This window comes from Uloborus diversus, chromosome 10 (assembly GCF_026930045.1).
Source record: "Uloborus diversus isolate 005 chromosome 10, Udiv.v.3.1, whole genome shotgun sequence".
NCBI lineage: Eukaryota > Metazoa > Arthropoda > Arachnida > Araneae > Uloboridae > Uloborus > Uloborus diversus.
Genome location: NC_072740.1, coordinates 93884727 through 93910098, shown reverse-complemented (window position 1 = coordinate 93910098; position 25372 = coordinate 93884727). Strand labels below are relative to the sequence as shown.

The 25372-nt window shown below is 32.8% G+C and overlaps 1 protein-coding gene across 2 annotated transcripts in view; it reads right to left on the bottom strand.

Moving 5' to 3' along the window:
- Positions 1 to 25372, bottom strand: part of LOC129231527 (glutamic acid-rich protein-like) — a 276821-nt gene that overhangs the window by 163599 nt on the left and 87850 nt on the right. For both annotated transcript variants that reach the window (XM_054865866.1, XM_054865867.1), the window contains exons 8-10: positions 24665 to 24702; positions 18060 to 18143; positions 11007 to 11085 (exon numbers count right to left, since the gene is read on the bottom strand). In XM_054865866.1, the coding sequence (XP_054721841.1) occupies positions 11007 to 11085; positions 18060 to 18143; positions 24665 to 24702 (201 nt within the window). The remainder of the gene's footprint in view (positions 1 to 11006; positions 11086 to 18059; positions 18144 to 24664; positions 24703 to 25372) is intronic.

Here is a 25372-nt window from a genome sequence, read left to right as displayed (position 1 = left end):
ACTTTTAATGATATTTATATTTGCATTGAAAATACGTACAACCAAAAGGGGAGAGATGATTAAATTATCACAACGTTGTATTTAACGAGGTTTTGTTACTGATGCTTTCAAATTACATGCCTTCTCTTGTGCGCTTACTTTTTTCCGTTTACTTTTTTTAGTTTTTCTTCATAATATTCTTTCTTTGAAATTTTTAAAGAGCGAAATGCCTTATGAAACGTTTCGAAGTACAGTGCGGAGTTCCGCACGGGTCGACTAGTTTAATAGATAATGTGTTAAATAAATTATATTTTGTTTTGAAATTTAAAAGAAATAGATGCAGATATGCATGGTAGCCAGTAGATAATGTGCTAAAGAAGTTCCTTTTTTTTAATATTTTAAAAGACATTGATGCATTTATGTGTGGAAAGAGATTTTTTAAAAAATGAAATTATATATTTTTATGAACTCTTTCGACATTTTTTCTGCACATATATTTTTAAATTGGGCAATAGAGTGGGCCGAAAAAACTCTTTTTGGAAATCTGTTTTTGGATAGTGCGGAAAAGTTGCTATATCGGCCCGTTATTACCCAGAAAAAAATTCGCGAAATTTCTTTAATATTTAGCCGGCGCTATTTGACCATGAAAAACTGAAAAAAGGACAAAAATGCACTTTTTTTTTTCAAAAAAAAAGGGGGGGGGGGTTGAAAAATAAAAGTTTGAAGCTAGTTTCAGCAAACATTAGAAGTATCTGTCAGTGAATTAGTTGAAATCCTCAAAGATTTTCATACATTTCGTAGAATATTTAGCTACGCTCCTTTAAGACTGAAACATGAGAAAAATAAAAAAAAAATAAAAAAAAATTTAAAAAGTAGTTTGAAATAAGTAAATACAGAAATGTTACGCGATACGTTACTTAGAAAAAACTGAAAATTCAAACAATTTTATGCGACATTTGTACGCCAATTTTAAAAAATGCACACACTCAAATAAAAAATAGTTACACAAGGTAGTAATTTTTAAATCTTCGGTTCCAATTGTTTCTCCAGGATAATGAACGGCGCTCAACTGCTTCTATTTTTCCTAAGATTAATTTATAACTATTTTATATATGTTTGACAAATAGAGAACTTGAGTATTAAAAAAATGGGAATCCTCTGAAGTCCTTTAAACTGACCAATGAATTGAACGCAAATATTCTTCTTTTTCTCAGCCTCTTGCCCGCCAAAACTATGTTAGCAGTTAAGCAATTAAAGGAGTCCTCTCTTGTGTCCAATGTCCATCTTTGGGGAAAGAAAAGATTCCCGGCCGGCTGTTCTCTGCATTTCAGTCAGAACAAAATTCTGTGCATTCGATTGTTCACTGCAGATCTTTTTAAACAGAAATTTCGAATGTCATTGCATTATAATCTTTGTTTTGGTATACAACACGACTGTTATGGAGAAACGTGCGAAAAAGAAAGTAACGCGAGCAAGCACAAGTAGTCTTCTATTTGAACCTGGAAAAGATTTGTCTCCTCACGGTGCTTTATTTCTTCCAACATATGAGGACATTATCAGAGTTTATCAAATCACTTTGAATGCAAATAAAGGGAGAAGGAAGTAAGAAACCATCTAAGATTTGATACTTTTCAAAGTTCTCTCAAATAATGCATATTTCGCTCATCCTGAATAACAACTGTTGACTATGCTGTCTGACTCAAGAAAATAGTACATTCGGGAATCAGCTATTAGGCGCATTCTGAACTCTAGAAATAAGAAGACGAGGAGCTCGGATGGTGTACGATTTTTTAAGCGTCCTAAACTCAATTTTGAAGCCGTTGATTATGTTGATTTAGTTGATTGGGCAAACTGTGTTGTTACAGAGCCACCTCTTATAATGCATCTAAAAGACCAACAATGAAAGAAATGTGCAAAGCACTGCCTACAGAGTTCACTTTCGAGAAATTTCCCTGTCACACGCAAGCTGTGGAACGTTGTATGAATCTAATAACCGAAGCTGCAAAAAAAGTTCGCGGTGAAACTGCACGAGATGGATACATTCGTGCCAAACTTCAAGCTAGGAAAGAACTTCCATCATTTGATAACAAGGGACAATATTTTTCCAAAAAATAATAGTCATTATGCATGAGGTATTATGAATCAAATTTGAAGATTTCTTCTTCAAAATTTTATTATCTCTATATGTAATTCTAGAAAATAAAAGTTTGAAGCTAATTTCATCAAACATTAGAAGTATCTGTCAGTGAATTAGTTGAAATCCTCAAAGATTTTTATACATTTCGTAGAATATTTAGCTACGCTCCTTTAAGACTATGTATGATACAATTACTATGATTAATATTGATATTTAATTAATTATTCTATGATTTAATTTTGAAAAATAATTTTCACATTGGTTTTTAAATAAATTCAAAATTTTTTCATTTTTCTTCAATTTTTGATGTCGGAAAGGAGCGGTTAAATGCTCATTAAAATCAATGAAACATTTTATGGGCTCGAACTAGCTCATTATATAACATTTTCGATGCATTTCAGCAAAATATTTGGAATTTAGGCTTTTTAAAAAAATTCATTTTAAAATTCATTTTTCTCTTTTTTTTTCGGTTTTTCAGTGTCAAATAGCGCCGGCTAGATATTTTTTAATATCCAAGAAATTGTTTGTGAGTGCTAACTACCTCACTACACAACTTTTGCGCGCTATCCAAAAATTGATTTCGAAAAAAAAAAAATTCGGCTTATTTCGGCCCACCCTATTGGGCAATGTGGCGCAAAAGTGAAATTCTGCATTTAGCACCACCTATCTAGTAATATTTCAACTATGAGCTAGCAGATGTAATCGATTCTAGTCAAGAAAAAAATACCTCTAAATATTAAAAAAAATATGGAAACACAAGCAATTTTCAAAAATTGATACACAAAGTGTAATATTTTGTTGTAACTCAAAAATTACTTTTGTTAATTATTAAATGATAAAGTTCTCGGTTTTGACATTTTAAATATTAATTGAGACCTACTAATAAACAGAGCAGTGATTATTTGCTTAAAATAAACTTTTTTGTTTTTCAAATGCTTTGTCCCATGAAAAAAAAAATTTCTCTTTTTTTTTGGGGGGGGGGGGAATTTAAGTTTAAGACAAAAAAATATGTTTTAGTGCAAGTTATACTCATAAAGTACATTGTTCCTTCTTTATATACGAAAATTGGAAAAAGGAAGTTCTAACTATTTTACTTAGCGCCACATCCCCCTACATCTTAATTTTATTCAAAACATGAAATTGTCAAAATAAGAAAGACAATAAGCTAATTTAAAGTAACATGGGTCAAAATAACTTCCATTTTTTAAAATGATTGAAATATTTACAGGATGCAAAAGGATTGAAACTTAAAGCACCAGCATGTCATTTTCAGCGAATATAAAGAATTCATTACCCCCTAATTTTACTTATTTCCTCCTTTTTGGCTTTTAATGACAAAAAATAAAAGCAATTGTTATTTTTTCTTGCAGTAAATGCTTTTGGGGGAAAATATCGCATTTTTTGTGCAAAAATCACGAATTTAGCAGTTTTGTATCAGTTTGCATCAGAAATCGAAAATTGGCGCAGATTTTCCACCCTTGCAAATGAGACATATTTCATTCATTATCAACTTTAAGAGTTGTTTCAAAACATAAGAATGCTATCCGGCTTATTCCAATAGTCAGAAAGCTTATGAATTGGTTTAGTTGTGACTGCAGTTATTTAAACAGCACAAAAACGAGAGAGTTTTTGTGCTGTTTTAAGAGCCAGTTTTTATAAGAGTCGGGCAGGTCAGATACATGATTTCGCTAAAAATTTTACAGTGGTTTCTTTGAATGATTTTAGAAGACACGTATTCTTTCTTTGCTTCCAAAAAAAAATTTTGTGACCCACAAAAAAATCCGAAAGTTGGTCCCAACTTAGTGTTTTTCTCAAATCGACATTTTTTAATATACAATTATGTCTGCCAATTGAGCATCAGCAAAAGTAATCTTTGTGATTACAACATGATATTTAGTGCCTCAAATGAAATATATCGTAAATTTTATGGCTGACCTTCAATTTAACCTGCCAAGGGTGGCTAAACTGTGCCCAAGAATGTGAAAATGTGTCATGGTTCCATGCGCTGAGGTTCAACCATAGTCTTTGCAAACAATTTGTGTAGTGATGTATATACATTATTAAATAGGCTCATTAAATGCATGATTAATGCTCACCGATGAGAAAAAATAAGTTTTGTCATCAAAATATGATGAAAAGTGTGCTTTTTAGGGTCCTGTATCTCAGTGCGCTGAGGGTCAAGGTAGAACTGGATGCCTGCATTTCAAACTAGAGTTTGTGTATTATCACAATCAAGTGACAGAGCTATGGGCAAATTCTTTTCAAGAACACAATACGTATTTCAAAACAGTAAAATGAACTATTTAGTTTTTCAATTCAATCAACATATCCGGGTTTAAACTTTCCTCCAGGGACTTCAGATACTAGTTAAAAAACTAGTATGATCAAAAAATAGACTTGCAAATAGACAGATTATGCTTACTCGCATACTTCATAATACACTGCTCGACATTGAAAATGCAACACCAAGAAGGAGTGTTCAAAAATTTATGCAAATTTTAGAGTAGACGTACATTACTGAGTTACGTAAAAGATGTGAAATGCGCAGCTCTCCAATGCATGTGAAGTAAGATATAAGGGAAGGAACTTGCATCGGCTGTGCCGAAGATGATTGGAACAACGAAATGTGGCAAGATTGAGGGGTGCCGGGACAGCTAGAGTGACGGCAGAATGCGTAGATCAACACATCCACCAACAAGCTGTAGCAGACCCACAAATCACTTGTTCCTCGATTCTGCAGCAGATGCAAGATACCCAGAATGTTCCCATGTCAACCAGAACCATTTCTCGTCGTTTGGTTTCACTTGGTCTGAAATCACGGCATCCGCTAAGAAGACTGCCATTGACCCAACAACATAGATGGCAACGTTTAGTATTGTGCCAGACTAGAGAGTGACGTGGATGATAGAATGGCGAAATGTCGTGTTCTCAGATGAATCCTGCTTCTGTTTACCCTAGTGAAAGTCACCGCATACGTGTGTGGCATCGATGTGGAGACAGATCTAATCTGGCAGTAACTGTGGAACATCCCACCACATGACAACATGGCATAATGGTTTGGGTGGCAATTGCGTACAATTCTATATCACCTCTAGTTTGTATTCAGGGCACTATGACAGCCCAACGATACTTGGATAATGTGCTGGGGCCGGTCGTAATCCCTTCAAGGCTACCTAATGCAATTTTTCAGCAGGATAACGCCCGACCACACAGTGCTCGCATCTGCCAACATGCTCTCCAAGGCACACAGATGCTTCCCTAGCCACCGTACTCTCCTGACCTGACACCAATCAAACATATGTGGGATGTGATTGGACGCCGCTTGCAGACTCTGTCCCTACCTCGTGCAAAAGACGAACTGTGGCAAATGGCTGAAATGGAATGGAGAGCCATCCCTCTGGATACCATCCACACCCTTATTGACTCTATGCCTAGACATGTTTTTCGTGTATCACTGTCCGCGGTGATCCTACATCCTAATGAGCCGACGCCGTTTTCGCTCTGTATTCTGCCTATCATTTTGAAATAAAGATCATTTATTATTCCTCGTAATCTCTGAATTTTTTCCAATTTTCATTACTTTTTGACTACTCCTTCTTGGTGATGCATTTTCAATGTCAAGCAGTGTATGATAACTGGAAGTGAAGTGAAAAAAAAAACTTATTGCGGTAAAAACGTAAGTTATTTTTAACACTTTTTTTGAAGGTTTTTTTTAGATATATTTTTAAATATTTTAATTAAGATAGCTGTTTTCGTTTGATAATGACTTATTTTCTTCTATTTCAGGCTGTACATTATAGTCATAAAAATTATGTTCTCTGCACTAAACTACCATGACAGCAATTAATTACTAAGTCATTTTATTGCTTATGATAAAAACAATATTATGACATTATAAAACAATGGTATAGTTGCCAAACTGACTAGAGGGACAGTAAAAAAATGCAAGACAAAGCATATAGCTTGAGTGCAACTAACTGAATGCGTCGTTAACTCTTATTCAATTTCCTCATCTTGAAGTATGTTTTATCAACCTGCAGAGCAATTGGCTGTAGTTATGTTACTTATTTGTGAAAAGACATATACTCTAGTTCGAAATGCAAGCATCAAGTTCTATGGGAACCCTCAGCGCAATGAAATACAGGCCCCTAAAAAGTACATTTTTTATCATATTTTGATGTTTATCTTTCACTTTGCTTCTAGTTATCATATTATAAAGTGTGAGAGTAAGCATAATCGGTCTATTTTCAAGTTTATAACTTTTGTGGTAAGTTTTTGATCAAACTAGTTTTTTAAATAGTTTTTGGAAGTCCCTGGAGGAAAGTTTAAACCCGGATATGTAGACTGAATTGAAAACTGAATAGTTCATTTTACTGTTTAGAAATACGTATTGTGTTATTGAAAAGAATTTGCCCATAGTTCTGTCACTAGTTTCGGAAAATACACATACTCTAGTTTGAAATCCAGGCATCCAGTTCTACCCTGACCCTCAGTGCGCTGAGACAAAGGTTCATGAAAACTGCACTTTTTAGCATTTTTCGATACAAAAACAGTCATTTTTTGGCAGTGCACTGGGTGACACATCAACTAAAGAAGATATTGAATCATTTACATATATTATTACACAAATTACGTACAAAAAACCATGGCTGAGCCTGAATGCAGGGAACCAGAGGGCCCCAAACATGGCACTTTTTGACAAAGTTTAGCGACCCCTGAAAGGCTTCAGCCACAATACGTACGATGTATTTCAATTTAGGTTCTAAATGTCATATTGTCAACACAAGAATTTATTTGGCTGATGCTTAATACACAGAAATAATCGCATTTAAAAAAACGCTGATTTAGAAAAACCTTTTTGTCGGACTCCACTTTACGAATTTTTACATGTATCCAAAAATATTTTTGGAGGTAAAGAAAAAATATGTGTCGTCTAAAATCTTTTAAAAGAATCCACCATAAAAATTTGAGCAAAATCAAAAATGGTGTATATCCGAACACCCCATTTCTGCCCGGCTCTTATAAAAACTGGCTCTTAAACATTTGAGGAAAGGATACAAAGAGAATTGTGGAAAGGATGAAGAATTGGGTAAACCAACCTATGTTCCTTTGTTCAGTTCAACTGGTAAACTACCCCCATTCTGCACTTACTTAAGTGGACATTTTATGTACTTACTTTCCTCATTCCTAACAAAGTAACATTACTACAGGTTTGTCAACTGCTCTATATTTTGCAGAGTTGCTCCTCAAAAATGGCGAAACTCTGCGGCTCCACAGAAAAAGTTATTTTGCTCCGCATTTCCTGGCCGAACGTCTTTGATCTTATATTTGCTATTATCATGTCAAACATGTAAATATGGGAAATTAAAGATGCTTATACTCAAAGATTGAAGTGGTGTATGATGCTGTATTATTAATTTAAAAATAACTATTTTTATACTAGTTCTTAAAATGATTATTAAAGCTCTAAAACAATTTTAGTTATGCGGTTTTAGTTATTTTTATTGATTTTCATACAAAATACCAAACTGCTGCACAAAGTTTCAATTTGCTCCTTATAATCACCACAGATCTTCTTTAATTGTTCCTCCAAGGTTGGCAACTCTGCAACTATCTATTAAGAAACATATCAATGGCACCAATGTTTTTAATCAATAGGGGTGCTCACGTTTGAAGTTCCGACATAGAAATCATGAAAAGAGGTTATATATTTTTTTAATGGCAATAACATATCTAGGGCTGTACATTTAACATGATTTACTTATTTGATAAAGTTAAATTAATGCTTCTCCCACAATCTTCTGAATGAAGAGCCACTCTCATAACATGCAGACTAATGAGGGAAGCATGCTCAAGTAGTATGCAGCAATAAATGACTTTCAAAAATTACTGATTTATAAAACAAGATGCTTACTGATTTGGTGGCATCTTCCAAAAATCCCCCACTCTTCCAGTATCTCCTGCATGACATTTTAAAAAGAACCAGACCCAGGGGTGATAGTAGCTCAACATCAAAAACCTAGAAAGTGACCCCGTCCCCTCAAAAATTCTTTCTTTTTTGAGGAGCGCATCCTTTTCATGTGTAAATACCAAGGAATTTAACAAAAAAACAACAAATAGGTAATAACAAATATACTCACCTACGTTGTTTAGAAAATCTAGAAGATCAGTTCTTAATGTCGAAAGAAACTTTAAATGTTGAAATTTTTATTTAATGATGAAAAAAATATAAACATTTGCCAAAAGGACAAAGTGGATTTAAAGCTTGAGAATTAATGACTGATTTGTAGGCTTGTTTGTGGTTCACTGTACCCAAATTATGTAAAGGTTTTAGCCCTTCACTACTATATTCTATTGAAGTGTTGCAACAAATGCAAAAACATTTACCAGATTCATCAATTTTTTCGCACAAGACTTATCTTTTCATTGCATTGATCCAGCTTCGTCAGCTATTCCAATTGGAATTTTGTTTTTAAGTCCTTTTTCACTTTCAGTAATATCATCCACTTAGGAAAGAATTTTAATTTTCTCAACACTATACACAAGCTTAACATAATAACAAATTCACAGACTTAGAAGTTAGAACAGGAGATGTATATCAATAGAAAGCTCTATTTTAAAGTTTTACAATGGTTTTTGAATTTTTATTCTACTAAAATAGAAAAGTCAAGATCATTTGAAAAAACTCACTTTTCATTTTTTTGAACATTTTGAGCCTTTTTACAGGTCTATATTTTGAACAATTTTCAAAATAAAAATTTACGGTACTCACAGTACTCAGCATGAAACTAGGTCAAGCTATGATGAGTGCAACTAGGGATTGCAAGACCAGACCAAAACTGCAATACTAGTATTCAGTATTTTTTTAACGTGATATCGGAATTCTGGTATTAATACCGGTTTAGCAATTTCCCAAAAAAACATTCAAAAACATAATGTTTTGTTTCCATATTTTATTATTTTGTGCAGAAAGTGCATTATTTACTATTATTAAATATTATAATAAAAAATCAATAATAGCAAAAAAATAATAATAATAATGCATTTATTTAATTGTCACTAAGCCTGAAACTAATTTTAGTGAAAAGATTTCCGGTGGATCAAAATATTCTTTCTGAATTCACGCAGGCTGATGGTACTGTTAATAATGCACCATACACTTTCTGTAGTTGCCTGAAAAAATCCTTCATTTTTCAAATAATTCAGACTTGAACTTGTTGGTTTTGAAAAAAAAAATCATTCTTGTGAGTATGGGTGTTTCTTTTGTATTGTGGACATAGTTTTTTTAATCATTATTATTTATATTTGAACAGTTACTATTATATAAATACAGTAACTGTTCTTCAAGCGACAATTCTATTCCAGCATTAACATCATCTGCAATGATTTCCTGCTGGTCAGAATAGGTTTGTGTTTGGTTTTTATTAAAAATTTAAAATTTTCAATGAAATACTTTGAAATTTACAATGAACATGATCTTGTTAGTTAATTTTTGTTTTCAATTTTCATTTTCTTTTTGAAATTTTTTACTATTATGTAACTTTCTCAAAAAATGTTCCAACTGATTATGCCTTACCTCTTTGCAAATGTTCAAGGCATTACAAATCACTTTGCTTGGCATTAAGCGGAATAGTGAGACAGAACAGCACGCTAAGACCCGTGATAATAAATTACTGCTTGTTATACAAACAAGAAAACGTTTTTCTCAAAATTTAGTCCAGTTGGGACAGAAGTTTTAAAACAAGTATCAAAAAAAAAAAAAAAAATGCTTCAATTGATGGTTGGAATAAATTGTTTATTGGACAAACACATTTGTAATTACACTTTAAATTAGTTTTCGCTAAAAGGGCAAGTCAAGCAAATGGAAATTTTAAAACTGTAGATCACATAAACTCACAAAAGTGCGATTCATCACACCATCTGATGATTAAAATTTCATTCTATAATCTTTCCGCTACTTTTATTCATTGATATTCTACAGATTCATGCTTTTCAAGCCAAATTTTAAGTTCATTAGATTGATTGGGGAACTGTCTCATCGGAAAAGAAATTTATATTTAAAATGACACTAAATATCTAATTAGTTTAATTGAAAACTCTCTCATTAAAAACTATTTATTATTTTTAGCTAATACCGAAATTTTACCCTATCAAATACCGTTATTATGAAATTGCAAAACAGCTCCAACTAGGGGTATTCGGTATACGGGTGTTGCAATCACTAAGTACAAGGCACGAAATGAGATCGGCAACGTAAACAAAAAGTGATGTTGCCAGACTCCAAAGTGCTTAAGTATGAAGTTAAGTAGGAAACTTTCAAACTATGGAGTTAGAGCGCTAAAATGAGGGAAGCTTTGTAAAAATTAAATTTAAAGGGATTTTTTTTTTCATTTTTATGAAAACCCTAAAATGAAAGGATTTTTGTAGAGATTTATAAAAACTGGGACATTTTCAATAAAAAATGGAGACCTGGAGAAATGTTAAAAATCCAGTACAGTTTACAAGTAAGTAGTTTAATCGTACACTTGTTATGTTGGGTGATTTGCAAATAAAGTTGAAATGATGAACTCAAATCTCATCATGAATTTGAATAAACACTTTTTCCTTCTTTTTTTTTTTTTTTTTTTTTGTATTTCTGTAGTCATGTAACAAATGCTGTTTTGGCTCAATAATGGCATCTCTATATTCTGGTTGTGGAAGATATAGAATTTAAAATAATAAATTTTGAAAAAAAAAAGAATATCTGAACGAAAAGCTAAAAAATGGAGCAAATCCAAGCCCAGATATTTTTTGGAACATCTGGTTAACATTATGACCCCCCACATACACTTACTTATTACATTCTTAAAAAAACAGCAAGAAAAGACTTTAAATTAATAATCATAGATACCTGTCTGTACTACTTGATGCTTCAAAGTTATCAGAAGTACGTTCAAAATATAACTTCAGGGGATCTCTTTCTTTTAAATCTGCAACAACAATAACAGTACTAAAAGGAAATACAAGCATATCTATACTAATAATATAAAGCAGTAGAGTTTGTTTGTTTGAACGCCCTAATCTTCGAAACTACTAGTTCAAATTGAAAAATTCTTTTTAAGTTGAATAGTCCATTCATTGAGGAAGGCTATAGGCTATATAACATCAGGCTATGACTAATAGGAGTGGAGCAGCAATAAAAAATGTTGTGAAAACAGGAAAATTTATAATATAACATAAAAATGCCTGGAACACAGAACATGTGTAACTGCGGTGGCTCGACCTGAAAATGCAGGCTTTGCGATCCAGTGGGCATAGGTTCAAGTCAGCCATAAGGCACAACCAAGGGTAATTTTCAGTGAAAATCCTAAACAATGCTGAAAATGATTTGTAAAAAAATATATAATACACATGTATCTATGTCTTACTTTTCTTATTAACTAATAATATAAAGTTGAAGAGTTTGTTTACACGCGCTAATCTCAGGTTATCTTATGGTTTGAATTGAAAAAAATCTTTTTGTGTTGAATAGTCCATTTATTGAAGAAGGATATAGGCTATTTTTTAAAATCAGATTGACCGAAATATTTGTTATTGCAAAATAAATGTTTAATTAATTGTTTACTAACTAACCCTTCACTGCATTTTGTATCAAATTTGATGCATAAATTATTTTTTCTGTTAAAAAATATTTGAAAAAACTTCAGCATTTCGTTGACGTTGTATCATTTTAGAAACATAAATGATAGAATTAAAAAAACTTTATGTCATTTTAAGCGGTTAGATGGCAGCACCAGTATTATAGTGCATCTTTAGTATTTAGTTATTCAATTTCTGATACACGTGGTGACATGTTAATTCTGTTTTAGTATTTAAAAGGAGTCTTGCACATTGGATAGTCCCAAAAATTGCTTTCATAGGTATGTAATATTGATAATTACTCATCAAAACGCTTTTAATTACTTTCTGAAAAATATAGTAGTGATTTTAACATTATGTATCAAAAATGATATAATGTGTAATAACATCACTTTTTTAGAAAATGGCGAAAAAACGATTTTTGACTCAAAAGGAAATAGAAGAGTTGATGAACAAAGCCTGGAGTGATGCAAGTGAAGATCGATTGGATTTTGACAGCGATAATAGCACAGCTGATTTTAGTTACGTGCCAAATCCAGGTAATGATGAGATTTCTGATGGTAGCAGCGATTCAGAAGATAATGAATGAAGATTGATAGAAATAATGCTGTTCATGACAATAACATTGAGAAAAATACCTCAGGTATTTGTAATAACAAAACAAAAAAAAATGAAAAACTCCATATAAACTGGAAAAAAACAAGTTTATTACTAAATGATGAGCAAGTTTCATTTCGAGGCAGCGAAAATTTCTCAGCTGAAATCATGAATTTATCTACACCTTTCAGTTTTTTCAAATATCTTTTTACAGATGACTTGATTAAACATATAGTTGAGCAAACAAATTTATACAGTGTCCAGAAAAACCTGGAGAAATCTGTAAATGTATCAAATGTAGAAGTTAAACAATACATTGGAATTTGTATAATGATGTCTATTATACAAGTACCAAACATCAGGGCATATTGGTCATCTGTCATTGGAAATGAAATCATAAAACAATGCATGCCCTTAAGACGCTTTGAAAAGATAAGAGAATTTTTACATTACGACATTTTACGACAACAGTAATCAGCCACAACCTGATCAACTTTTAGTGGTGTGTAACTGGTGATGAATATTCACCTTGCTTTTCAAGTAGTGGAATTTTCAAAGTCCTGGAATTAGAATGAGTTCAGGTGAAGAAACACTTGTGTTGTGTCCGGCCAATTGATATTGCCGGGGAAGTGAGTTCCGAAAATTCTACCTGATATGTTCGCCGAATCTTCGAACTGTCTAACGTTGCCTACCTGCTAAGGGCGTTCCTGAAGTGTGAACCGGAAGACTTTTTTGTGCTCCTGGATGTGAATCCTCCGGACTGGCCACTGACTTCATCGACAGATTGGTGACATTTTTCTTTTACTTATTGGAACCACTTTTGTTGTGATATTTTGGGGGGTGTTCTTGATGGGGATATTGTATTACAGTTCTAGTCATATTTAATAAATGTATTTTTCTGAAACATTTTTTTTGCTCGTCTCCAACTTGACATTACACGGCCAGTTAAAGTTGGCTTAGTTTAAATCTCTTAAACTTTGTATTTTTAAACTTAACTTTAATTATGCCAACAAGAGTAACTTGATTTCAATACGGCGAGTTAGGGTTAGTAGGCGAATTTTTTTCGGGGAAAGTGTGCAAATTGACATACTTGTCCCAAGTTGAGTTTTTAGAGTCAAAACATTAAACAATTGAAATTTAAATTCTGTAAATTGTCAATAGTGTAACTAATGCAATTTAATGTAATAATTGCATTAGTTACACTATTTTTCAGCTTATCATTTGTTATAGACATGCTTATACAACTATCGACATAGGTGCACTTCTTTCCGAAAATGAGAAAATACTAGAGAAAAACAACAACGGGAAAAACGCACCAGATGTAATGCTGCATGTATGGTGCATTCCCTAGTGGGTAGATGATAGCCAAAATGCTTCCAGATTTCTTAACTGATTTTGTTAAAAACACTAGATGTTTAAAGAAAAACCTCTGATTGAATTACTAGACATTTACGACTCGCACGTCAATAGAAGGTCTTGATTTTTGTAAGGAAACTATTACACTACTAAAAAAAATAATATTATTATTTTTCCCACCACATTGTAGCCTAAGTTGCTGTCCTTGATAAGAGTCTACATGGTCCACTGAAAAACTGTTAGCTCCGCCCCGCCAGTGATTCTTGGATGGTGAATAATCCAGGAAAGCCAATAACGATTTACGACATGCCAACGGTGGTAACAGTTGCTTTTCCACAAAAGCAAACCTCATAAATATAGTGAATGGTTTCAAAAGAACTGGTGTGTTTCCCTGCAATTCAAACATTTTTCAGGACTGTGACTTCATGCAAAGTTATATCACTTATCGGTCAGACGCCTTATCTCCTGGATCTATGAGTAAATCTGTTTGTCCCTGCAGCAACCATGTTTTAAGAATGTAATAAAACTGGATGTACCTGTCCTAGAGCAGATTCAGCTGCTACTTCATCCAATAACCTAGATTTTGAGTTTCTTACTGAAGATAGTGCTATGTCTCAGCTAAACCCACATGTCTCTGAGCATTACTCCAGATCATATACGACCTTATCCTAATGCTGGAGAGGATCAGATCAAAAAAAGATGGAAACGAAAGAGGTCTACACAGCAGTACACTTTAATACTCTAGCCAAAAAGACTCTTCAGGAAGAAATAATCTTAGCAGAAAAATGCAAATCATCGCAAAAAGTCCCCAAAACATACAAGAAATCTCTGAATCCAAGAAAAAAAGAATATAAATCCAAAAGAAATATAAAAAAGAACAACAGAGGCAAATAAAATAGTTCATTTCAAATAATGTTTGAATTTTTCAAGCATTTACTTCTAAAATCAGTTAAATCTCTTATGAGGTGAAACATATCTAATTTTAATTTCCCTTTTTTTCATTCATCAATAAGTTTTACTTACTTATTTAAAGCATCATTGAGGCTTTATGTGAAATAGTCTGTGTCTATTACGAACTTTTCTCAATTCGCTAACTTACCCCATATGGCTCGCCAACTTACCCCGTGACAGGGCAAGTGTGCGAACTCTGCGAAGGTTCACAAAATATTATGTAAAAAATGGACAAGACATAGTACTGTCAAAATAAAAATACGACTTTACTGCTGATACCATACAGATTATCCAAGAAATAATGGACAAATTTTCTACTTCATTTACAACCTTTAACAGAATAAAGTTTAAAAAGTTCCCCAACTATTCCCGGTCCCCCCACTTGTAAGAACGTGTACGAATCCTGCATTATTTAAGCGCTTCAAAAATTTTTTGTAGAAAGATCTCAATCATTCAGAACATTTCAATCAAGTACACATACCAATCAAATTCTAAAAGATGAAATTAATGTTTTATTATTATTTGTAAAAAGCGGAATTGAGACACATTACAGAGAATTCTCATAACTTGTAATAGTATTTCCTGGTGAAGTCTCTTCTAATGGGATATGTTTTCGTCAACCTGGAGCTTATACCTGATCCAGATGGGTGGCAAAAGGAATTCATTGTTTAAAAATTTATGGAAACAATTTAAATTGACCTTACATGAAGAGAAAGCCCGTAAATGCTGTTTTACAGTTAAACGTTGTATGAAGATATGGTTTTTCGCAGCAACCCGATCCAGATTCCTTTAAATAATATAATGTGTCTAAAACAGTAGCAGTATACAAAATGATGACAAACATGCAGCAGAAGCAAAGATTGGAAAACTCATAAATCACTTATGGTATTTAGGGGATGAACTAGTAGCTTTTGTTGGGAATTTAATCTGATAGCTCAATCAAAATTTTCGGCATGCCTACTACACTAAAGTTAATGATCTCAAGTTCATAAAAATACTAGAATCTATTGACAACCAAAATACTTTAAGCCCCTAAAATTTCCAGCGTCCAGTGTGATAAAATTTTCCGCAACCTGCTCTTAAAGCTGGAAATTCGTTATGACAGACAGAATTTCGAGCTCATTTTTTAATCCTTAAACAAAAGAACACCATCAAAGAAAAAACTTATTTTGAAAGAAAAAAATCTGTTCTTTCTAATGGTTTTAACGAAAAGAAGATATGAGGCGTCAAACTTGAAATATAGAGCTTTGAAAATAGGTTATTTTTCACTTGAACGGTTTTGATAGCCACTTTGTATGTCAATATCTTTTAGAAAATAGATATTTAAGTTCTGCAACTATAACCCATTAAAAACAAGTATTTTTACAATCAAATCACAAAGCACGAACTTTTGAATAACTTTTGTTCAGATTTATGACAATCTAAAATCCAGGAAAAAATTACCCATGTTGTGATTTTTCACAAGTTTAGGCGCATGCTACACAAAACCTATCCAGCTGAAATTCACAAAAATACTTGAATATATTAATGGCCAAACGCACTTTAAGCGCCTGAAATTTCAGGCTTAAAGCGTGATAAAACTTTCTGTAAACTCAGTCTAAAGTTGGTAACTTGGCACAAAAAGCTGATCCGCCATTTTGGATCACATTTTTTGTAGATCCTAGATCCTAAGGATTTGGATCTAGGAAGCTGAAAATTTGCATGGGTTAGTTTTAAAGACATCTCTACACCTCTATAAAATTTCATAGAAATTGGAGATGGTCGAGTGGGACAACTAGGTCACTTGACATGGAATGACTCAGTTGAGAAATTGTTTTTCGTTGATTTGACACAGAATGACACAAATCCTAAAAAAATAGTGCCTTTAATTAATTTTTAGGGCTTTTAACTACAAAATATGGCCTTAAAAGGGTCCTCAAAAAACAAGACTTGAAAATAGGGCCTGTATAGGGACTTTTAAGGGCACATGGCAACTCTGTCAAGAGCTATATCTTTGGTTAGCCTGAAAACTAGATTTGAAGAATGATGTTGGCCTAAATTAACTCGGATGGAATAGGATAGACATTTTTGAATGGGCGTAGCAGTCTTCATAAAAATAAATAAATAAAGTGTAAGAAGAATTGAAAATATTAGTCTACAAAAAGGTATTAATGTCTAAGCAGTAGAATGGCATAGCAGATAAAAATGAGAGAGTGTTACAGAAGTGGATGCAATCGGATTTCAAAAGCTACATCTAACGAGTGCACCCACCGTCACTCTCCAGCATTTCCCCCTCCACTCCTATTTCACCCTCTTAACCAACAGCAAAAAGTTCCTTACTTTTTCTACTCAAGAAAAAACGTGTGCCTCAGCAAGAATCCCCATGGGAAGGTCGGGGCAGAAGGGAGGAGAGGGGGTATTTGGGCGATCACTAGAAAGTGGCTGTGAAATGGGCATGCAAAACAATGAGTGTACAAGTCTTCAGCAAAAATTAAATACATACAAGAAGGGTTGAAAATAATAGTCTACAAAAAGGTAAAAAGGTTTAAGTGATAGGATGGCATGGCAGACAAAAATGAGCAAGTGTTATGGAAGCAGATGCAATTGGATTTGAAATGCATAAACACTGACGCTTTCTACGTCATTCTCGAGCCTTTTACTTTCCTCACCCATGAAATGAAGTTTCTTTCTTCTTTCTACCTCAGAAAGAACACGTGAGTCAACAAAAATCCTAACGGGAAGAATGCGATCGCAATCGATCGCTTGAAAATCTGAGCGGCTGGGAAATAAAAAACATACAAAAAGTGAAAAATCACGGAATCCTAGGAAGATTTTCATTTCTGAAACAGGAGTGCCCACCTAAAGGAGGATCATGGCACAGAAAGCGCCATTAAAATTTTTAGGGGAGGTTGTTTTGAGGGGCATTTTTCTCATCTTTGAGAGGTTCTTTCTTTTGGGGGGCATCTCGTTATTTAGGGGGGCACCCTTGCTCTGCAGGGGGGGATACCCCTGACCAATAGAATCCTTTGGACTTAAAGCTGAAAAGTTCAGTGACTTTGGCCGGCAAATTGGCTAAAGGCTGCATTCTTGTTTTCTTTAAAAATAGAGTCCCAAACGAAGGGGCAACTTAAAATGAGAATGGGACTGTATAACAAAAATAAGAGTACTAGTGGCCACTCGCTACGAAAAAAAAAAAAAAAAATCTGTATTTCCAGGTCTACCTTTACACACACAGCTCATGAAAAACTTTCAGTTTTTCAAATGCCCCTAAAATCTGTTAAATGTAAAAGTGAACAGTCTCCTTTTGAGGGAATACCAACCAACAGCAAATTAAAAAAAAAATCAAACTTTTTGAAATTGGCGTTTTTAGACTTAGAAGAATTTATTTTAAGTATATATATGACAAAAAAATTATAATGAAGATGAAATTAAAAGAATTTACCTATTTCTGTGGGAGGTTTCTCGGATCTTGGCACGATGCATAAAAATTCAACATCGGCATCTGCAGCTTCACCTGAGAAATTCTCTAAAATATAAGGAAATTTATAACATTGAATATGTGAACAATTAGGTACAAGGTTCAACAAAATGACAAAAATTAAAATCTGAATTGAAACCCTTACGGGAGATATAACACAAATCATTAAATTTAATCAAAAGAAAAATTTTGAAATAAAATTAACGATGATTCGAAAGAGTACAGTTGTGAGCCCCATAAAGAGGCTGTGACAAATGTCAGTTTAAATACATAACTCGACTGTTTAGCCAAACATCTCATCAGAATAGGAATATTGACTAATAATCAATACTCTGTAATTTAGTTGCCATGAAAATAGCAGCTTCTAAACTTCCAACTTGACAGAACACTATAGATGAAATGTTTACCAATTTTCAGGGCTTATGTTAGCGAGTGGATACCGGAGATATAGTACCATGCTCGGAGTTGGGGGGGGGGGTAAGGTCATGAAACTTTTTTTTCTCCGTTAATCATTTCATCGGGGGAAAAAGGTTGTTTCAGGAGAGATTTATTGAGTTTCTGAATTTCTCAGAAAAAACAGGATTTGATATTACTCAAGAATTGATGAATTTGCCTTAAAAGACATACAATTCCATTAGAAGATTGCAGAGGACAATGAGTCAAACATAAAGGGCGCTCTGAAAGTGGACAAAAGTCGAATCTTAGAAGAAAATCCACTTGTTCTATTTTCACATTGTAGGGCATATTCATTAAATTTAATTGGACTAAATGCTGCAAAGATGTGTCCTCAAATAATCACATTATTTGACTCATTAACAATCGTTATTAATACTCTTTACAGCCAGTCCTTTGAGATGGTCCATTCTTTTAGAAAAGATCCCAATTTCTCTCATGGCATTATCATGCGCTGGGGTTCTTGCTTTATAATTAACCGAGAAAGCACTCAGTGAAGCACAAGCACTTAAAAAATATTTCATTTTTTGAGAGCATGCTTATGTCAGACTTTCGGATAAAAGTGCTTTTATGTATTGACGAACATAACGTAATACTCAAACACATGCAATTTCACTGGATGTGGAACTTTATTTTCTAACTGCTACCCATAAAGACCTTCAAAAGTTAAGGGATGGTTGGCCTGCAATTTTCAAGAAGCAAAATTGGTTTCTGAAGTAAAGGACTTAGGGATCCAATTTTGAAATTCAAAAAAAAAAAAGACATTTTTTGATGAATGAGCATAGGTCGAAGAAGCAATACATCAAAGTACTGAACTCATACACTCTGAATATAAATTTCGAACAGGACTAATTTTTAGTTTTGGTACTATTGTTAGTGATATAAATGCATGCATATTCTACTTTCTCCTCTTGACTGTCGCCCAAGCTGAAAGGGGGTTAAGTAAATTAGGAAATCAAATTAAAACATAAACCAGATCAGCAAGACAGACAAAATTCTCTTACCATTTGTGGCATTGAGCATCAGCTCGCAGCACGAAAAGAATTTTAACTCAAGACAACATACAAGTTCGCAACAAAGAAAATTCGTAGGGTGACAATACGCTAGTTAGCAATTACAGACCATAAAAGATACTAAATGCCCATTTTGTAACTCAGACAGGTACACCTGTATTCATTGGATGTTAAAGTAATGGAAATGTATGCAAAATAATTTGAATATAAATTGAAAACTAATGTTCGAAAAGATTATATGTGTATCATATTCTTGGGTCTGTTTCTTGGTCCATCCGACTTTGCCTTACTGAAAATTTTAGTACAGCATGTTACCTTACTTATATCTCAGACACGACAAATTGTCCAATTTTTGCTGCATAAAAAATCTGTTATTGAAAATATACTTTTATGGAAATTTCAAATTAGTTTTTAAATTTACATTAAAATTTAAAAATTTAGCTGTAAGCATCTAAACAATGCAACATCACATATGAATGCAATTTTAAACTCTTCATTTTGAAGTTAGTAGGTGTGCGACTGAGAGGAAAGGAAGCAACAGTATAAAACTATGCAATGGGAGGGGGAATCATGTAGACTCGGAATTAAAATTGGTACCAGAACTCATTGCTGGTAGTGGAGGCCCTGCCAACTGTACTGGATGGCAAGGAAGATCATGCCCTAAGCACATGACTTCTTACTCGGAGTGCAACATCGATGTCGATATTTTGGAAACATCTATGTTTTCACTAAAACATCAATGCTTTGGGTTCGATGCTTTTTCGATGTGGATGTTTTTGTATTGTAATTGAAAATTATAATAAAATTTGCTCTAATTTGCTTGCTAGGTAATTAATTTTACTTATGGAATTGCTCAGAAAAAAAAATCATTTATTTGCACACATTTTATAAGATCAATTTTTCTGTGCAGAGGATGATTTTTGGGAAGATTACTGCAAGATGTATACAGATAACTGGAGTGTGAGGAAAAGGTCAAAGCTAGTGGAGGAACTTGGTACACGTAGTCTGGTGCCAGAACTTGCAGTTTCTTTCAAGACTCCAGTTCTTAAACTAAAGGAAAATCCTATACACAGGGTTCATACTCTATTTGGATAAGAAAATTCCATGACTTTTCCAAGACTTTTTCATGACTTCAATGAAAATTTTCATGACCTCGATACACGAAGAGAATAGCACTATTCAATCTCAAACTTGGTAATATTTGGAAATGAACATTAACAAAACGTCTATATGAATGCCACAGCCTCACTGAAGCACTTATTTGTAATGAAAAAAATATAAGTGCACACTTAAAAAACTAAACTATTCTTATTTCTCTTCATCATTTTAATTTAAGTAAAGTAAAAATGCAGTGAAGCGAATATGATGATGCTTAAATGTCTGATATTTTAAAAAAAAAGCAGGCAGAATGATATTGAATTGGACAAAGGTTGAATGAGTCATCACTAAGTTTCAATAAATTTGCTACAAAAGTTACTTTTTGGTGTCAACAGTGCCTTTAATCCTCCATGTAACTTGACAGTATTTTGGTTCTTTAAAGTAAAGCCACATAATTTAGTTCTTTATGTTTCTAAACCAGATCTTTTTTGAAAAAATCATTCAGTTATGAATCAATCTTCTGATTCAAAAGTATATTTGTTTTGTTTACGAATTTGCATATTTTCAAATGCATATAAATTAATAGGTTCAGAAATTCCAGAACACGTTTAATTCCTGACATTGAAAGTAGCAGTGGGTCGCATGGATTAGTTTTGTGTGCCGTATGTTGGGCACTACTGTTTTAGAGCATTAGAATTCCTCTTTTTCTGTATTCTATGGCCTGAATAAGATCTTGATTTTCTAAAACATTCAACAAATCAAGATAAACTCTGATTAATTTAACAATAAAGTCCTTACGAATGGTGGAATCAAACTCGCATGCAATTGAATTGCTTTTTTTTTTGAGTGGGCGTGGCAAAAATAAGAACATGAAATTTTGCTACTACAGAGTATGAAACGTAAGAAGTGTTGAAAATAACAGACAATTCAAAATAAGTGATGTCCAGGCAGTAAAATCACATCGCAAAAAATGGCAAGCGGCTGCGACAGAAGTGGATGCAATGAGATTTCAAAATTCAGATTTGATTTTGTGATCGTGCAATTTTCCACTTTTAATAGCTTTTATGTGCTATACTGTTAAATTACTCAAGATTTCTAATGCTTCTTTAGCTACTGTTCCTTACTCTTAGTCCAGAACATTTTTCCATGACTTGAAATAAATTTCCATGACTTTCAATGGAAATTTCAATTTTCCATGACTTTTCCAGGTCTGAAATTCTGTTATTTTTTTTCCATGACTTTCCAGGATTTCCATGACCCGTACGAACCCTGTATACATTACTAGGGTGCGTATTAGGGAGGGGGCTATTAGGGAAGCGGATGCAATCGGATTTCGATGTGTGTGAAAAATCAGGACTAAAGCATAAAAACGTAAGAAACAGCTAAGAGGCGTAAATTTTGCACTTAATCTGCAGAATTCAATAAAAATGTATGTCTTGAAACCAAAATCCATAACCAGTTGTCAGTTTCCATGATTTCTGGGCATTTTTTCCCAGAAAATCATGACTTTCCATGATCTCCTTGAGCTGAACTCATAACTTTCATAAAACATGAGTTATAGCATTTAAAGGAAAACTTAGCAAATATTTTCTCACATTTTTTGCCACAGCTAACAAGTCGTTTATAGTCTCACTCTAAAATTTTTTTGATGTATTCATTAAAATACGTTTAAAATCATATTTCTTTCAAAAAATTTAAAGGATACAATTTGAAATTTTAAATTTTTCTTGAAAATTATTCAAGTATATATTAAATTTAAGTACCTTTAAAATGAGTTATTATTAGGGCTGGGACGGCATACAGATATGCCGTCATATATCAATACATATCTACTACCGCAATAACGATATTTAGATTTCTATCCGTCCAATATATGGTTTGAAAAGAAAATACGGGACTTAATTACGAAGAAATTAAAATACAGTGGATGACCAAAAATCCGCACAAGTTGGGAGAAGTGGTTGTGCGGATTTCAGGCCACTGGAGAATCAATTTAAAAAATGATTTATTGGAGGTACATATTGAAACTGATTTTAAAAAATTTAAGTCTCAGGTACAATTTATACCATTTTCACAAGAATGAGCCTCAAATGATCTTCAAAATAATGAAGCTCCAACTGCATTACAGAATTAATTCAATAAAATTAATGATGAATTGTTTTTGATAAAAGCAGCTAAAACTGAATAAAAGAAAATATAGCTTCATACAATTAAAATATATATATATTAATAAAAAAACTCAATATTTTAACTTAAAACAGGGGTCTGTCCAGGATTTTTCGCAGGGTCCGTTTTTTGTGAAAAATCAAATAATTTTGTGAAAAATGAATTAATTTTGTGAAAAATCAAATAATTTCGCAATTTTTTTTTAACGAAATTTTAGAATTTAGAGATGGCACAAACTGCATCAATTAAACTTAAAGTTGAGTGTTTTCCTCTTCCATGTCGAGAAAATCATTCTGGGGTGTTTTTCTGATATTTTGCGGGGGCTCTCTCAATATCAATATTTATCTACCATTCTGCATTATGTTAAATTATACTAGAAATATTTCTGTGCAGTATTTAAAATAATTGTAACAAAAAATAAATAAATAAAATAAAATTCAGAATAGGGGGGGGGTTCAGCATTTAACTTTTTGACCCAAGACGCTCTTAAAAAGCACAGAATTTTGTTTAAAACTTATAAATTCCGTGATTTTAACAAAAATAAAAAGATATTTCAATTGTTTACCTCTTAACAAAGCGTAATAATCATCAAAAATTCGAAAAATCGGATTCCCATAGTGGATGCAAAGAGATTGCAATTCTCAAAGTCAAGGCATCAAAAGTATAAAAACGGCTTGTAAAAGAAATATTTTTGATAAAATTATTTTAAAATTGCATTTTAGAGTTAGTCCTATGATAAACATTTCATTAATATCTGTGGACACAGTTGACGCAAAAAAATAAAATAAAATAAATCATCTGTTCAGCATTTAAATTTTTGACTCATAACAGAAAATGGAATTTTGCATTAAATACTTGAAAAGAGAGTTCTAACAGAAATAAAGACTTTCCATTTATTTGCATCCTAATAAAGCGAAGTTAGCTTGAAAAAAGAACAAAATGATTCTCATATCGGATGTTAAAAGATTGCATTTTTCTAAATGTGACATCTAAAGAAAAAAAAACGGTAATTAAAAGAGTTAATTTAAAGTTAATCATCCTTGTTACATCGAAAAATCAAAACCCATATAATTTTTTCCCAAAATAACAATTAAACATCGCACCGCACCCGTAAAAACGCTAATTTTGACAAGCTGGTAAAATGAAGAGAATATTTTCTAATCAAGTCATTATAAAGGTTCAACGCCAGACTCTAAGTGGTGATAATTTTGAAGTTGGTACCCCTATCTGAAGCGATCATATTTTTTTCCCCACCCATATCCCCCCCTTTCCCCTATCCCTTTGCAATTCTAAGTTTATTTCGCAGATATACTATATTATTATTGTTTATTAAATCATGAGCGGGGAGAAAAGTGCTTACCAATGCCTTTTCAGAAAAGTTTACAACAACACGCTGCTAATTAGCTGTGATAAAACAAACAACCATTATATTTATTTGGCAGTAGCAATTATTTATCGCTTGCAGGAGCATCGCAAGAGTGCCGATTTTTTTTTTTTTTTTTTCAAAATTAGCCGATTTTGTATAAGCTGATCCCTCTAATTTGATTTAAAAAAAGATTCCAAAAATTATCGATTTATACACAGAAATATGCGTTATTTTGCTTTCAGATTTGCTCTTTCAATAAACAATTTGTGAAAGATCCGATCTTGTTTATCAGAATTTTGTGAAGGGTCCGTTTTGTTTGATCCGGATTTTGTGAAAGGTTCGTTTTGTTTGATCGGGATTTTGTGAAAGGTCCGTTTTGGTTGATCGGATTTTTGTGGAGGGTCCGTTAACGGACCCAAATATCCTCTGGCCAGACCCCTGCTTAAAATGAAATGGTTTTAATAATAAAATACCTGTTTTTTTTCTTTTTCGGCTTTGCAGTTTCTCTTTCCTGAAAAGAAACAACACATAACTAACAATACTAAAAACGGAAATATAACTTCAGTGTCAAATAGCAAAATATGAATTGATATATTTTTTAACTTTCCAATAAATGTTTAAAAAAAAAAAAGAAAGAAAGAAAGGTTTAGTTAATTGTAAAAAATAATGCTATAAAAAGGTCAAAAGTAAATTTAATCAATTAATAAACAACAAAATAAAAGATTTGTCAGTCTGCGCCTTTTTTGGTTTTTGAAGCACTGGTTCAATTGGAACAAAAACGTTTCTGCTAACTCATCTTTTCTAACTCAACTTTTCTTTTCAATGTCTTTTGCTTGATGTTTCTCTGCTACCTATCAATGTTTTGCAGTTACAACAATAAGATATCGTTAAAAAAAGAACATTCTAGTTTGGAAAAATTCGCATAGAACTGAAAATTGGAACAGACCTTAAGAACATCATTCTAAGTGAAATGTCAAAAGTCCTCATCAATCCCGGCGGAGCCAAAAATTTTATTCAAGGTCAAAGGTCCAAATTATTAATTTTTTTTTTAATCAGAAAAATTTGGACGATGCTAAAAATAGGCAGAGACCTAAAATACATCATTATAAATGATATATAAAAAATTTAAATTGGTCCCATTTGATCTAAACATTTTATGGAAGGTCAAAGGTCAAAAGAAA